General features: G+C 36.4%; 1 protein-coding gene across 1 annotated transcript in view; it reads right to left on the bottom strand.

Moving 5' to 3' along the window:
• Positions 1–2,175: 2,175 nt before the first annotated feature.
• The window catches only part of LOC101743174 (hemicentin-1), a 97,128-nt gene continuing 85,081 nt past the window's right edge, over positions 2,176–14,222 (bottom strand). The window contains exons 7-11 of the mRNA XM_012690683.4: positions 13,833–14,036; positions 10,281–10,482; positions 9,557–9,937; positions 8,868–9,200; positions 2,176–8,295 (exon numbers count right to left, since the gene is read on the bottom strand). Of these exons, the coding sequence (XP_012546137.1) occupies positions 8,117–8,295; positions 8,868–9,200; positions 9,557–9,937; positions 10,281–10,482; positions 13,833–14,036 (1,299 nt within the window). The 3' untranslated portion in view covers positions 2,176–8,116. The remainder of the gene's footprint in view (positions 8,296–8,867; positions 9,201–9,556; positions 9,938–10,280; positions 10,483–13,832; positions 14,037–14,222) is intronic.

Genomic DNA, 14,222 nt, shown 5'->3' with positions numbered 1-14,222 from the left:
CACATTGAGAGCTCGCCGCTGATCCACTTGTGATCTCAGCTCACCTTACATACCCATATAACTAGTCAGCTCATAAGTATTGTCACACAGTAAAAACTTTTCTTTTAGAATGCTGGCCACAAAAAAGTTTATTGAATTCGAATTTCGAATTGTTCATGAAAATAAAAACTTTTAGAATTTTACTCATTTTTAAATATGGAGTGGACGCTTAAAGAAGACCGTGTTGCAGTTATTGCGTTGCATCGTTGCGGTTACGCGCCAATTCAAATTTTTAACATACTGAAAAATTTGAATATAACCAAAAGATTCGTTTATCGTACCATCAAACGATACAATGAAGACTCTAGTGTAGATGACAGGTCAAGAAGTGGTCGCCCTCGGTCTGTTAGGACTCCAGCAGTGATAAAAGCTGTGAAGGCGCGAATTCAAAGAAATCCCAAACGTAAGCAGAAACTGTTGGCCCTTCAGATGGGGTTAAGCAGAACCACGGTGAAAAGGGTGTTAAATGAAGACTCAGGGCTTCGGGCATATCGAAGAAAAACAGGACATCGTTTGAATGCTCGTCTAATGGACCTGAGACTGAAGAGATGCCGCGCTTTGTTGAAGCGGTACGCGGGAAAAAAATATCGGGAAATTCTTTTTTCGGATGAAAAAATTTTTACCGTAGAAGAGAGCTACAACAAACAAAATGATAAGGTGTACGCACACAGTAGTGAAGAAGCGAGCAACCGTATTCCGCGTGTCCAACGAGGTAATTTTCCATCCTCGCTCATGGTATGGTTGGGAGTTTCTTATTGGGGCTTAACATAGGTACATTTTTGTGAGAAAGGTGTAAAAACGAATGCAGTTGTGTATCAAAATACAGTCCTGACGAAACTTGTGGAACCTGTTTCTCATACCATGTTCAATAACAGGCACTGGGTATTCCAACAAGATTCGGCGCCAGCTCATAGAGCGAAGAGCACACAAGACTGGCTGGCGGCGCGTGAAATCGACTTCATCCGGCACGAAGACTGGCCCTCCTCCAGTCCAGATTTGAATCCGTTAGATTACAAGATATGGCAACACTTGGAGGAAAAGGCGTGCTCAAAGCCTCATCCCAATTTGGAGTCACTTAAGACATCCTTGATTAAGGCAGCCGCCGATATTGACATGGACCTCGTTCGTGCTGCGATAGACGACTGGCCGCGCAGATTGAAGGCCTGTATTCAAAATCACGGAGGTCATTTTGAATAAACTTGAGTGTCATAAGAATCTATGTTTTGTTAAGTTCATTTTGGTATATGAATGGTTACATAATGAATAAACTTGTTTCAATTATTTTACATTAAACATGTGACAGAATTTATGACCTGACTAGGTATATGTCTTTGTGAAAACCAAATGGCGTCAACACTACCACTGAACTCCGAGCGGAAATAAAATGTATAGTTTTATATTTTGATGACCCATTTTTGGTTAATTTACCCGGAATTAATTACAATAAACCTATCTAAAACGTAGACTTGCGTTTTTAGCTCATTTCCCAGCTTTCCAATTCAATAACGGAAGGAAAAAAAACGAAGAAAAAAGTTAAGTATTCGACACGCTGTACCGCTGATATAAAATGTGATTTCCGAATATCTCAGCAAATATAATAGAATAGGACGTATTTTCTCGAGCGAACACACAGTGAAGGGTAGTTATGTAAAAGAGTGAAAACTTGCCTCACACGTCGTGTTATTGCGTAGCTTCGGAAAATGATATCGAAAATATTTGTTTAATATAAACACAATTCCTTCACGAGTAAGTCGATTATGCAAATAAAACAAAAAAGTATATAATAAATTGTTTGCTCGGCTTCATATTGATATTTTTCATCGATAATAAACATAACTATATGACAATAGATTGTACTTTGCGTACCAATAATTTAGATCCATAAGTGATGTTGAAATCTGAAGAGCATGAGCACATAAGTATACTGAGATCTTAGAATTTATATCTCAAAGTGGGTGGCGCATTTACGTTGTAGATGTCTATGGGCTCCAGTAACCACTTAACACCAGGTGGGCTGTGAGCTCGTCCATCCATCCAAGCAATTAAAAAAACTAGACCTGGAAAAAAAAGGGTTTTTTCGTTCTTAAGGGAAGTTAGTAAATGTCAGAAACCATGATGAAATTAAACAAACAACAGTTTTCATAAAATTCATTTATTTGTACGTAAAGGCTTAATATAATATTTACAATTGTTTATTTAGTATGTCCCGAAAAATTATTAATAATAATGTATGGCTCATTCTTAATCTTACTATCGATGATGTACCTCGTAATACATAAACATTTAGGCTTACAGTCTTATGACCTAAATATTTATTAGAGATATAAAATTAATACTACTTTACATTAACTTCGATTTGATAGAATTTCATTATATCTGATTAATTCCATTTCCGGGTAAGAATTGTTTTGAATTTAAAATGAAGAACCATTTTATTTTTGATACGGAAGTGACGCACACTTATTGTTATATTTTATTATTTAATACATTTGATTACAACAGTGCAATATGACTTTTATATTCAAGAAAATATTTAATTAATGCAGTTCATATATGCAAAATGCATTGTAATTTACAACTGTAAATGAAAAATAAATTTATTTTTTCAATTTTGAATATTTCACTGATTTTAAAACGGTAGAAGTTAAGAAATTTCACTGGTCATTTTTTTCCCAAGAAATGATAATAAAATAAAATAAAATGTTTAGTAATCATGGATAAATGCTTCAAGTTTCAAAGTTAACTGGGTGTTTCTAAATTATCTGGTTTTACAGTTTTTTGATTTCGGACTTTTCGCGTTGGACTGATGCCCTAATCGTAGAACTTATAAGTATAATAGGATTATGGCACAAGTCCAAGAGAGGCAGTGTTACTACAGATAAAATTACATACATTACTATGATAAAAAAATTGTATCTACATTTTTCATTTGTATTATTAATTTTAAACCGAACATAGACGTTTCCCTGTAACGAATGTTAAATGTAAAACATTATTCATTCATCAAACGTATTGTTAGCTTGGGATTGACGGGCAGTAATCAGTGATTTTACAATATTATCACACTTATCAATATGTTTAATACCAATATAAAAAACAGTACCACCTTTTGAAGTATATTGCGAACGTAATAAGCGATCTCTAGATTGGTACGATTTTAGACGAAGCTACATATTTAGATGTGCTATGAAATGAGATCAATATTTTGTAATTAGGCTTCGTAATGTTTGAATAATATCCGCTAACGTTTTTAATATTTATGTAATACGGATTCTACTAAAGTACATGTATTGGCTAATGAATGTCATAGAACTTAATCTTACAGTTGGTTATTAATTACATTAATACAATATGTTTATTGAGGAGTCGATTTTCAGTAACAAACTTGACATTTACGGAGTCATATAACATTAAGTGTACCTACATAATATTTATATTGTTCTCTTTTTTTAGACAACACATTATATACTTTTTCTATCTTATGTGTCTATGAAATTGAAAATAATAATTATAATAATAATAATAATAAAAAATAATGAAAAATTCATTTTCTTCGTAAAACCGTGATGTCACTGAGATTATATTAGAAAAATTAAAAACTAAATCGAAAAAATCTAAATCATGCTAATAATTCATCATAAGTCCCTAAAAGTTATAAATACATAAAAAAAAACATTAATTTAATTATCAAAGTCTCGGTCATCTCAAGTATCACTTTTGCTAATATAGGTGGGACACTTCGTTCCAATATCATTTCGGGAGACGAATACTTTGAAAATATTCTCTTTGATACTTTTCGGAAATACAAGGCTATTAACTACGCCCAAAGAGATATTAGATTTTTTTGTTTGTTCATAAACTAAAGAATTGAAAATCAGATAATGCTCGAAAATAATCTATTTGAACGTATAATGCGCGACTAATGCTTCGCCAACTGTGTGAACTTTTCTTCACATTTTGACAACTTTTCTCAAAAAAGTCGCATAGGTGAATAGGTTAAAAGTAAATGAACCAGAAAAAATATTGTTTATAAATTTCGATACGTAAAGTATGCATGTAATAAAAGATTCAGTAATTAAATGTAGTATACGGCGCGATAATGATCTAAATTGCGGGTAGACTAATGTCGATGGAACTCTAGATTAGGTTGTCTATTGTAATAATACTGTACATAAAAAGAATAGTAAGTAAGCGGTAGTAATAGAATAACTTTATTAGGTACTTACAAAATGGGGTAAATGACATACTTACGGCAGCAGTTCCCAAAAAAAAATAATTTTTTTTATATATATTTATTTACTTGTAATACAGATGCCTTAGTAACACCCTGTTATTGATGTCACTAACGTTCAAATAGATTCTTAACGCGATTGGCTGTATGGGAATGATTCCTGAAAATTTGTAAGCTTTACATTGCGCGCACAGGAAATATTGAAAACTTTAAAAGGTTACTTGAATTAGCAAATAAATGTCATTTTCGGTTCCGGTTAAGTTAAGAAAGTGTTGACTTCGGAAAGGGCGTCCTGTTACACCTGTATACAGGGTATAAAGAGATCGTTTCCGAATCTAAAACAAAAACTAGCACATCTAACGTGAACGGAAAACACTATTCATTTACTGGTTTAACATAAATATCATTAGATATCATTTTAGAAACTTTAAATTTCGTGAGCTAGCAATTTAGCTCAAGAAAACTGGTAGACCCACCCCGCCTACTCCCTTTATCGTTGATTCTAGACGTCAGTCGATTTTATTTGTGTTACATTGCTTGCAATACAATTCAAAATATATTTATCCAACATTTTTTGTTTGCGTCTATCTATCTAAGTTAGGTATCATCAGTCATACCAACTCGTTTTGACTAACATTTCAAATATTCAATTAACTTACAATAGGTAATGTTGTATATTAATGTGAAATCTTTTGTTAAGCAGCCGTTAATTGCTCGAAAAATCTTCTCAGAATCTTCACAACCCCACTTACAAGAGCTTATTATTGACAAACAATAAAATTATACTCTCGCGAGATTTAAAGGCAGTCTTTACATCTATACATAAATCATACAAATAGCCCGAAAGGCACACACACACTGACTGACTAATTAGTTTCCGAAATGAGCATTCGTCTGAGAAGACTATAATTCGGAGCACCGGTTTTATTCATTGCACTAATGCCCCACACTAAACTATTTATAAAGAGCATTTGTTTTGAATAACATACTGCTCTACTACTTCGAAAGAGGAATGCTCAAGTGGAAGCAAAAATTGTGATCCACATCACGTCCAGTGATGTATGCGGCTCATCACCTAAAATTACGAGTACGATCGATGGCTTCCATGTGAATTTATTACTTTAATCATCTAAATAGAAGCGAACAAGAATTTCAATAAGATAAATTTAATCATAAATCCTTAAATTATTTTTTTAAACTCTAATTAACTTCACTAAAAATTCTTTATTCTTCAAAAAAAGTGAAGACGTTAACAAGAAATACAATATTTACAACTTACGGTGCTATTAAGTACGTTAATCTAAAAAAATCGGAATACAACCTTCAATAGAAAGTAGACCTTGTGTACATAACTGTAAGCCGTGAATGATTCGTCTCGTGTGAATTATCGAGTAGACTAGAGAATTTTAAGTGAGACCCTTGACGTAATTTGAATTGCTGTCATTCCTCGAGCAATAATTACGTCGAGTGGTATTTATGGAATTTACGTGTTCACAAGCATGGATTCTCATCTTTGACCTCGAGAAGGTACTTGTACGTAGCGAAGCTCTTAAGAAATTGGTCAAAAAACCTTTTTTCAAGAACTGTCTAGGTTATTTTTTATAGATCTTTCGCTCCTCTAGACCGTAATGCTAAGAGTCTTGTAGGTTATTGGCGGAAACGGATAGATGAAACGGGCAAAGGATTACGATTCAAACCAAACGACACTGACGGCACAAATAACGCTCGAATAAGCTTTCTGGTATCTGATTTAGTTTCATTTCTGTTTTATATCGTTAGTTTTCAGCGTTGTGTTAGATACTATCCGTATTTGAACCAGCTATCCTTTCAATTATCCCGTTACGAGGGGAATTCACTTAAAAGCGATTATTTTAATTGTTCACCACCAAAACGTGTAGCTGCTTAACTGGCAGTTAGAACTTCTTAAGATTATAATAATTAACAGACAAAATTATGATAGTTTTTATTTACAAAACATCAATAGTACTGTAGTAGAGTACGGCGAGTGCAATGCAGCTTTCACACAAGAAAGTTACAAACAACTCGCAATATTATAATGTATATAATATAAGTATAATAGTGATCAACATTCATAATCATTTACTCGTTTGCAAGTTTGTGGAAATAGGAAATACAATTCGAATGTTTTTTGTAAAATCGTTCACTGGGAAATTGACGTATAAAAATTACGAAAACTGACCGGTTTACTTCTAGGGCAGGGTTTTTAGATTTGTTTCGGTTTTTTTAATCTGTTAATCTGATTATATTCGTTTACTGATTAATAGTGTATTCATTGCATAAATTAACTTTACGTCCGATTTCGATATTAATCTGTCACAGTCTGCTAACAAAGCTTATCAAAGCAATTTGACTCACAAGACAATGTGCATAATTAAGTGAACGAATTAACGTCCGCTTTTGAGATAAACGTACCTATTAATGATATCTCTTCCTTGGTTTATAATTTATAATTTGTAAGATGAATTTCTTTAAATTGTTTTTCTGTAGTTTAACGTTGAGAAATACAAAACTGTATCAATTTGTATTAGTACTAATATTGGACTAAATTTTACGTCAAAGTTTTAGATGTACACCGTATTTTTTAACGATTATAGAAAAATCGATTTCAAAAAATTATCAAAACCCAAACAAATTATCATATTTTTTTTTCAAAACAAAATATTAAAATCGATTATTTTTAGTCGAATTTCTTCCTCCCTACCCTATCGCTGTTTCATTACTTGTTCGTTTTATACACTGCCTTTCAAGATCTAGTGTTAGAACATAGCGCTGTTATTGTACATAGCATTTGATTACATTTCCGGTTTCCATTAACTGCATTACATACACAATAATTCGAATTCAATGAACCGTCACAACGTGCGTTCCCTATATCACAATTGACACAACAATCACAACGTTAGGCATCGAAGATTTAAATCTAACGCGCCCTTCATTTAAACATTCATTTAATAAATGCGCACCGTGACGAAACACGAAAAGGTTTATGATGAGAGATTCATTAAAATTGGGACAGGATTCTTCTCTTCGTTTCAGCGTATGTCATGATAATAAATTATATGAACGAAATGATTGAGGAATTACGACTTAAATTGTATTTTAATGACCTTACTATTAATTGGCAGCTCTAGTTAAGCATCCGTTTCGTGTAATTAAAATCGTAAAGATACATTATTTTTGTGGAGCATTTAGTTTTCAATTGATTTGTGTTTCTAACCCAAAACAGATTCAAGGTTCATGCGGTATGCCGAGGACGAAAATAATTAAACAAATCATTTCAATAATAATTTTCGTTTCGCTATTCTACATTTTACCCTGTGCATTTACCGAAGCGAAATTCTTTTCTTTACGTAGGTTATTATCTGTGTACAAAAATAATTTGGGAGGGGGCTTACGAAAGTTAACGATAACCAGGGTCGCCACGATGTGTAATTTGTTTATGAAAATAATGGAAACTAAGTAAAAACAGAAAACTCTTACTTAAGTTTTATTACTGTTATAATGTCTTCCATCATTTTCTGATGATTTAGGCACGTCCTTTTTTATCTCTAAATAATTACAATTTCTATAAACTGGGTATTTTACCGTAGCTTAATATATTATAAAGTGCGTTAACACTAAACTGAAAACCATACTATGGTAATAGAGATGTAGCGACCCTAATATTTTCCTGTGGAGTCGGAGGACGTGTGGCAACCCTAATGATACGCTGTAAGTAGGCGTCGCGTCAGTGAGAGCGGGGGCACATGACGCGTTGTCGCACCGCATCGTGTGCCCGCGCTCTGAGGCGGTGAGGACTCACGGAGCTGCGGCGTCGGGTGTCGTTCAGACGATGATCTCCCTGATGACGCGTCGCGCGCGGGAGTTGGGCGTGGAGTAGCCGGACTCGAGGGACTCGTCGCAGCACAGCGACATGTGCGCCGCCTTGTCCTCCGCGCCCCCCTCCTCCGTCGGACCCGCGCCGCAGTACTCCGGCAACCCGCTCACCTCGTGGTACGGTGACTCTGACAAACGTACAATTCTTGTTAAAAAATTTTTTATTGCTTAAGTAGGTGGACGAGCTCAGGGCCCCCCTGTTAAGTAGTTACCGGAGCATAGACATCTACAACGTAAATGCGCCACACACCTTGAGATATAAGTTCTATGGTCTCAATATAGTCACAACGGCTGCCCCACCCTTCAGACAAGAGTTGTAAGGTTTTAATTTTAGCAGTACAACGGCTGCCTTTCAAACCGAAACGCATTACTGCTTCACGGCAGAAATGGGAAAGATGGTGATACCTGCGGACGTAATCTTTTTTTTCTTTCTTCATAAACCGTACATACACACCGTACAACCGTACATATATACGTACGTACATACAACCAAACGAGTATTTGTACCGATGGTTATCACTGCGTGAAGGTACAGAATAATTTGCCGCTGAATTTACGCCCGACCGAAGTTACGTTGTACGCTATAACGCAACGTAATTTCGGCATAGTGTGCTTAGACACTTAATTACAGAAACTAGTGGCCACTGTAATCATATACGATCGTCAAACCCTAAGTTTTGGCACGGGTGTGGTTACTCACCGATGTGTTGGTCGGCCCTGGGCTTCTTGGGCTTGTGCACGGAGGCGTAGGGATCGGAGCAGTAGTCTTGGCGCGAGGGGGGGTGCAGGCTGTAGTCGGCGGGCGCGGGGGGCGGCAGGTGCGAGTACGGCGCGTAGTCGTCCACGGCGCGGTACCCGCCGTGCGTCATCCCGTCGTACTCGTAGTTGCTCTGTCGGTCTAGGAGCTGGTGCGCGGGCATAGCTCCCCCGTTGTTACCGGCGGCCATTTTCATCTGCCACAGAGAGTCCTGCGAGTTCACGCTACCCCCGTTGTTGCTATTCGTATAGCTGTTCTCGACGAAGCCCATGTTCCCTGGAAAAAAGTTGACAATGATCCCCCTGGAATGTGTAACGTCGAAGCGAACGCGTCTCGCTTATAGTTGGTTTACCTTGCGTGACCGTCGCTCGTAGTCCTCGTCGGTAGCACAAGAAACAAAATGTTAAAATAAATAAAAAAATAAGTTCAAAGAAACGAAAGCAAATTAAAGAAGCCGCACGTTTTCCATCTAGTAAATTGGAAAATGTACATCCCGACATGTTTCGTAATTTCATTTTAAGGATTCTCTCTCGTTGGCCGGAAATAATAGGACCGATTATTATTATTATGTTTGTTGATTTCAAAGAATAATGAATTATTTATACCTATAGTTGTACAATTTCAATACTCACAGTCAGAATTAGGAATGGCTTGTCCGTGATGAGTTTTGATTTGCACTGGAACGTTGCAGAGGTAGCCTCCCTGAGTGGCGTACATGTTGTTCTTGGAATCATCCATAAGGCCAAGATCCATGGAATGTTCCAAAGCCTTGTTTTCCATACCGGTTCCTGGGTAGTAAGGGGGCGGCGCTTGGTTCTGAGGGGTGACCATCGCCGGCCTCATGGAGTCCATTTCGTAATCTTTAGACCTGTCCTTCTTGCTCTCCTTTCGTTTGCAGTGGCAGAATATGAACAGTAAGGCTGCGACCACGACGAACATGATCGCGGAAAACAAAATGGCGAGCATCGTTGCCGTTTTCAAGGTAGACGCTTCTTTCACGTACGACTGTCCGACTGAAATAAATGTCCAATTTAAACTTGATTTTAGATAAACAAATTAATTAAAACACGAGAAGTTTCGAGAAAACTTTTTTTCTGTATGTACAGGGCTTTACGTTTGACCCTTTTTAGCTTCCGCAGCCGGGTACAGATGAATAAAGTTGCTTTAATCGCATCTTCGATCCGAGATGCCCTTTGATTTTGTACAAAATTAAACCAATGAGCGAGTGGAACACGTGTTCTACGACGAAGACACATGCCACCGTAAAAGTTAAATTCAATAAATACGTACAGCAAAAAAGTTGGTTGTAAGCAAATATAGGGTGTTGTTTTTAATAGGAACGAATAGAAAACTCACTTTCAGCTTCGGCGTATTCACTGCACACCTCTTGGTTGACCTGCAGACAGAGTTTTAGTCTGATCCTGGGATTGAGTTCGTCGAGAGGCGGGTCCGACATGTGTCTGCCTGCAACTCGACTGGACTTGCTGGGCAATTCTAAGGTGGACTCTTGCACGATCGCTGTTGACCCTGATAGCCGCAGCGGTATTGTCTCAACCACCTACACGGAAATACAAGGAGCATGATTCAAATCTAAGTTATAAAAGAAAACTTGCACGTTTGTCAGTTTGATCGCATTACTTATCGTTCGAACATTATCACTATATACTCGTAGTATAAAACAAAGTCGCTTTCTCGGTCTCTATATTCCTATGTATGCTTAAATATTTAAAATTACGCAACGGATTTTGATGCGGTTTTTTTTAATAGATAGAGTGATTGAAGAGCAAGGTTTATATGTATAATAACATCCATTAAATAGTGGAGAAATCAATAATAAATTACAGTTTCCGAAGCGAAGCGAGGGCGGGTCGCTAGTTTTTACAAATTATTGTAATATATCAATATTAATAAGGTTGGCCCTTGTGCCGATGGGCCCTTGGTGCCCTGAAGCAAAGAAATTTTTATCAGAAATCTCCAAACGCTTGAAGGAGGTTACTCGTGATGCTAAGGCTGGCTGGTACTTTGCACAGAGAGTAAGTCTGGCTGTTCAACGAGGTAACGTAGCCAGTATCTTGGGAACTGTGCCTTCTTCAAGCGCATTGGAAGATTTTGTCTACTGCGTGAATTGATTTATGTTAAATTATTTTGATTTGTTATTTATTTATAAAAAATAAGGTTAATATGCTTTTTGTCAAATCAATCAAATGTAGATTGACGTCTAGTTTTTGATATATATTTTTTTGCTGAGGAGTATTTCGCTTGGTTTTCTTTGCCGCACCCTGTGTATCTTCGGCAGCTTGTTGGAGTTTAGTCAATTAAAACCACCTATCGCCTGGATGTAAAACATAGAGAAGTGAAGAATCCTTTTCTATTAAGCAATTAGTCGACTCGCGTGTCATCTAATGTTTGTGGTCATACATTGAGTCATGCAAAAAGTAGTGAAAGTTATACATATTTTTACGATCTTCATTTTGGTAAAACACGAAGGTTGAATCCAACTTGCATTCGCTTCGGAAGCAGTTCGAATACACTTTGCATGTGGCCAATCTTCTATAAACGTTTACATGCTAATAAGATTAACCACTTAGCAGATGTTTTTATTCCGTCTAACATAAACAAGCTTAACACAACATCCATTGCATTTCACGGCAGAACGCCGGCCTGTCGATAAAAGAACGCGCGATCGATATGTTATATAAATACACCTCACTGAATTGATTCCGAAATGAATACAAATATTTAAAAGCGTGTTCGAATGCATGTTGGCTTCGACATTTATATGTGCTATTCATAGTTATTAAGTGCCGAATAGACATATTATGTATGTGAATATGACAGCGAACGGTAGAGCCAGTAAACGGTAGCTTCTAACAGCTAGATCTTACATTGATTGATCGCATATGGTTTGAATCTATATATATATTAATTAATACGTGAAGCAAAAACTTTGTACCCCTTTTTACGAAAATTGCGCGGACGGAGGAGTATGAAATTTCCCACACTTATAGAGAATATAGAAAAAGAGTGCAGAATGATAAGTTTTTTAAATTATGCCTAAAAAATACATTAAATCAATAAAAAAAACATTACACACACTATCTTGTTTTTGACACACACGCATGCACACTATTTGTTTAATGTCAAACTTTTGTTATTGCTTAAGATCTGTGGTCAAATTGAGAATAGATTAAATATTGTTTCTTTATTAATATTTGTCTAAAGTGTATTTTTGGCGAAGTCTATGATTATAGAAGTATAATAAATAGTCTTTGAAAATAGAATCATAATAGTGTACAAAGTTATAATTTCAATTAATTATAGTCGAATTTCGACTACCGGGGGACTACTAGTATACATTAATTTTTCTAATACATCATTAATAATAATATATTTTTTTTAATATGAAATTTGTTTTTCTTTTAAGCACACTTTCTGTGACTATTCCAAATTTGTGATACGTGATAGTAGCCGGAATAAAAAAAAACACTAACATTATGAACGAAAGTAATGTTGATACAGATTTCCTTTCAAATACAAAAAACAAGACTTAAAAAAGACCGATTTAAGTTTCGTGTTATTATTTAGTCATTTGTATTTTTATAGAAAGTTGATACTTTAAATTTCTGCTGACTTTAAAGTCCCTTTTCGTAATATTGTAAATAATATAACTTAGCGTCAGGCCGGTTGGTTGTAAAAACTTACACTTTAGAAACTCGTGACTCTTAATAAACACTTAAGAAAGGATATTAGGCGTTCCGGTTCAATTACTTTGTAAGTTTGGTTAAGATATTAATATTTTGAAACATTCGATGCGTATTATGAAATGCTTATCGGATAGTTGTTTGTTTGTCGCATTTGATTTAACATAAAAGTAACATGACGGACAAAACTCTTAAAAAAAAATTAATTGGTTGTCTGACGATATCTGAGTCGACTATTATCAAAGCCGGCAATCTGACTTTTGGACAATGATTGGTAAATCAGAAAAACGAATTATTGACTTTGTATTCCATTGGCAGTGACAAAACTCTTCGGAACGACATCTTAGATAAATAACAGGTTAACTATTAACCTTTATTTAATGCAGGTTTTGAACCGTATTCTTTGAAGGAGACGATTATATTCAAATCAATCTGTATTGACATATCAATAAAATTTTTTTGTCCAAATGCACAGATTGCCACCTTTGATAATAGACGACTCATCTACTCTGGACGATAGTTTTAGACGATAACCCAGCAGCAGAACTGTTCAAACTGCTAGCTCTGACGTAACGCGAGAAGAACGATAAATGCACAAGCCAACGCTTGGGCTGATGGCGCATCTCTATCGCTTGTTGCGCGCTCTCGCTTGCACGCTCAGGCGGAACGTGACACTTTTTCATGCGTGCAGCTGGTGTTCATCGATTTATAGTCCTATAAAAGTCCTATAACGTCCTATATAGTATCATGTTCCGCCTGAGCGTGCAAGCGAGAGCGCGGAACAAAAGAGAGATACGATATAGAGAGGCACGATCGGCCCAAGCGTAGGCTTGTGACACATTTACTTCTCTCCTCGCGTGACGTCAGAGTTAGCAGTTCGAATAGTTCTGTGTGCATAGTGCGAGTTTCTTAACGTTCTCGATAGCGTAAAGGTTAAGCCAATTTTGTATGCAGTTGGAACAGCGCCCCTAGCGGCAAACGTACGCAAACGATCCCATTCCAAATATGAGCTAACTTTTACGCTATCGAGAACGTCAAAAAAAGTCTTGAAATTGAAAATGAATATTTTCCATTGGAGTTGAGAGGCAGTACATAAGTTCATTCATCATGCTTACAAACGGACTAATATTGTGATATATCAATATTTTTAATACTACTAGTGAGAGGACGTTCCCTCTGCCCCCATACGAGCCAAGCATGCACTAACCTGCCAGCCAGTAGCTCCTCCCATGTTGCCCAGTCCTTCCACGACTCCTACGACAGTGAGGCAGGTCGGTACCACCGTGAACACGATCATCCGCGAGCTCGGATCGTACGTCACTTGTTCCGGAGGGGCGATCTTATCCACTTTAGTCGTCACAGTGAGCTCATTCGAATACTCACTGTGACCTTTCGTGTTCACCGCCTTCACCTGGAGTCAACGGTGACGCGTCAGTAATCGAAACATATCCGATTTAACACAAGCAAATCACACGAATATATTTAGAAGCGTGTCGAAATAATATAAAAGTGGTGTGTGTGTGACGACACAAAAAATAAAATATATCGAACATATAAACGATAAATAATCTGTAAACGAATCCGTATGGGTTTATTA

This window comes from Bombyx mori, chromosome 12, assembly GCF_030269925.1.
Source record: "Bombyx mori chromosome 12, ASM3026992v2".
Classification (NCBI taxonomy): Eukaryota; Metazoa; Arthropoda; class Insecta; order Lepidoptera; family Bombycidae; genus Bombyx; species Bombyx mori.
This window is presented reverse-complemented; position numbering and strand designations above follow the sequence as displayed.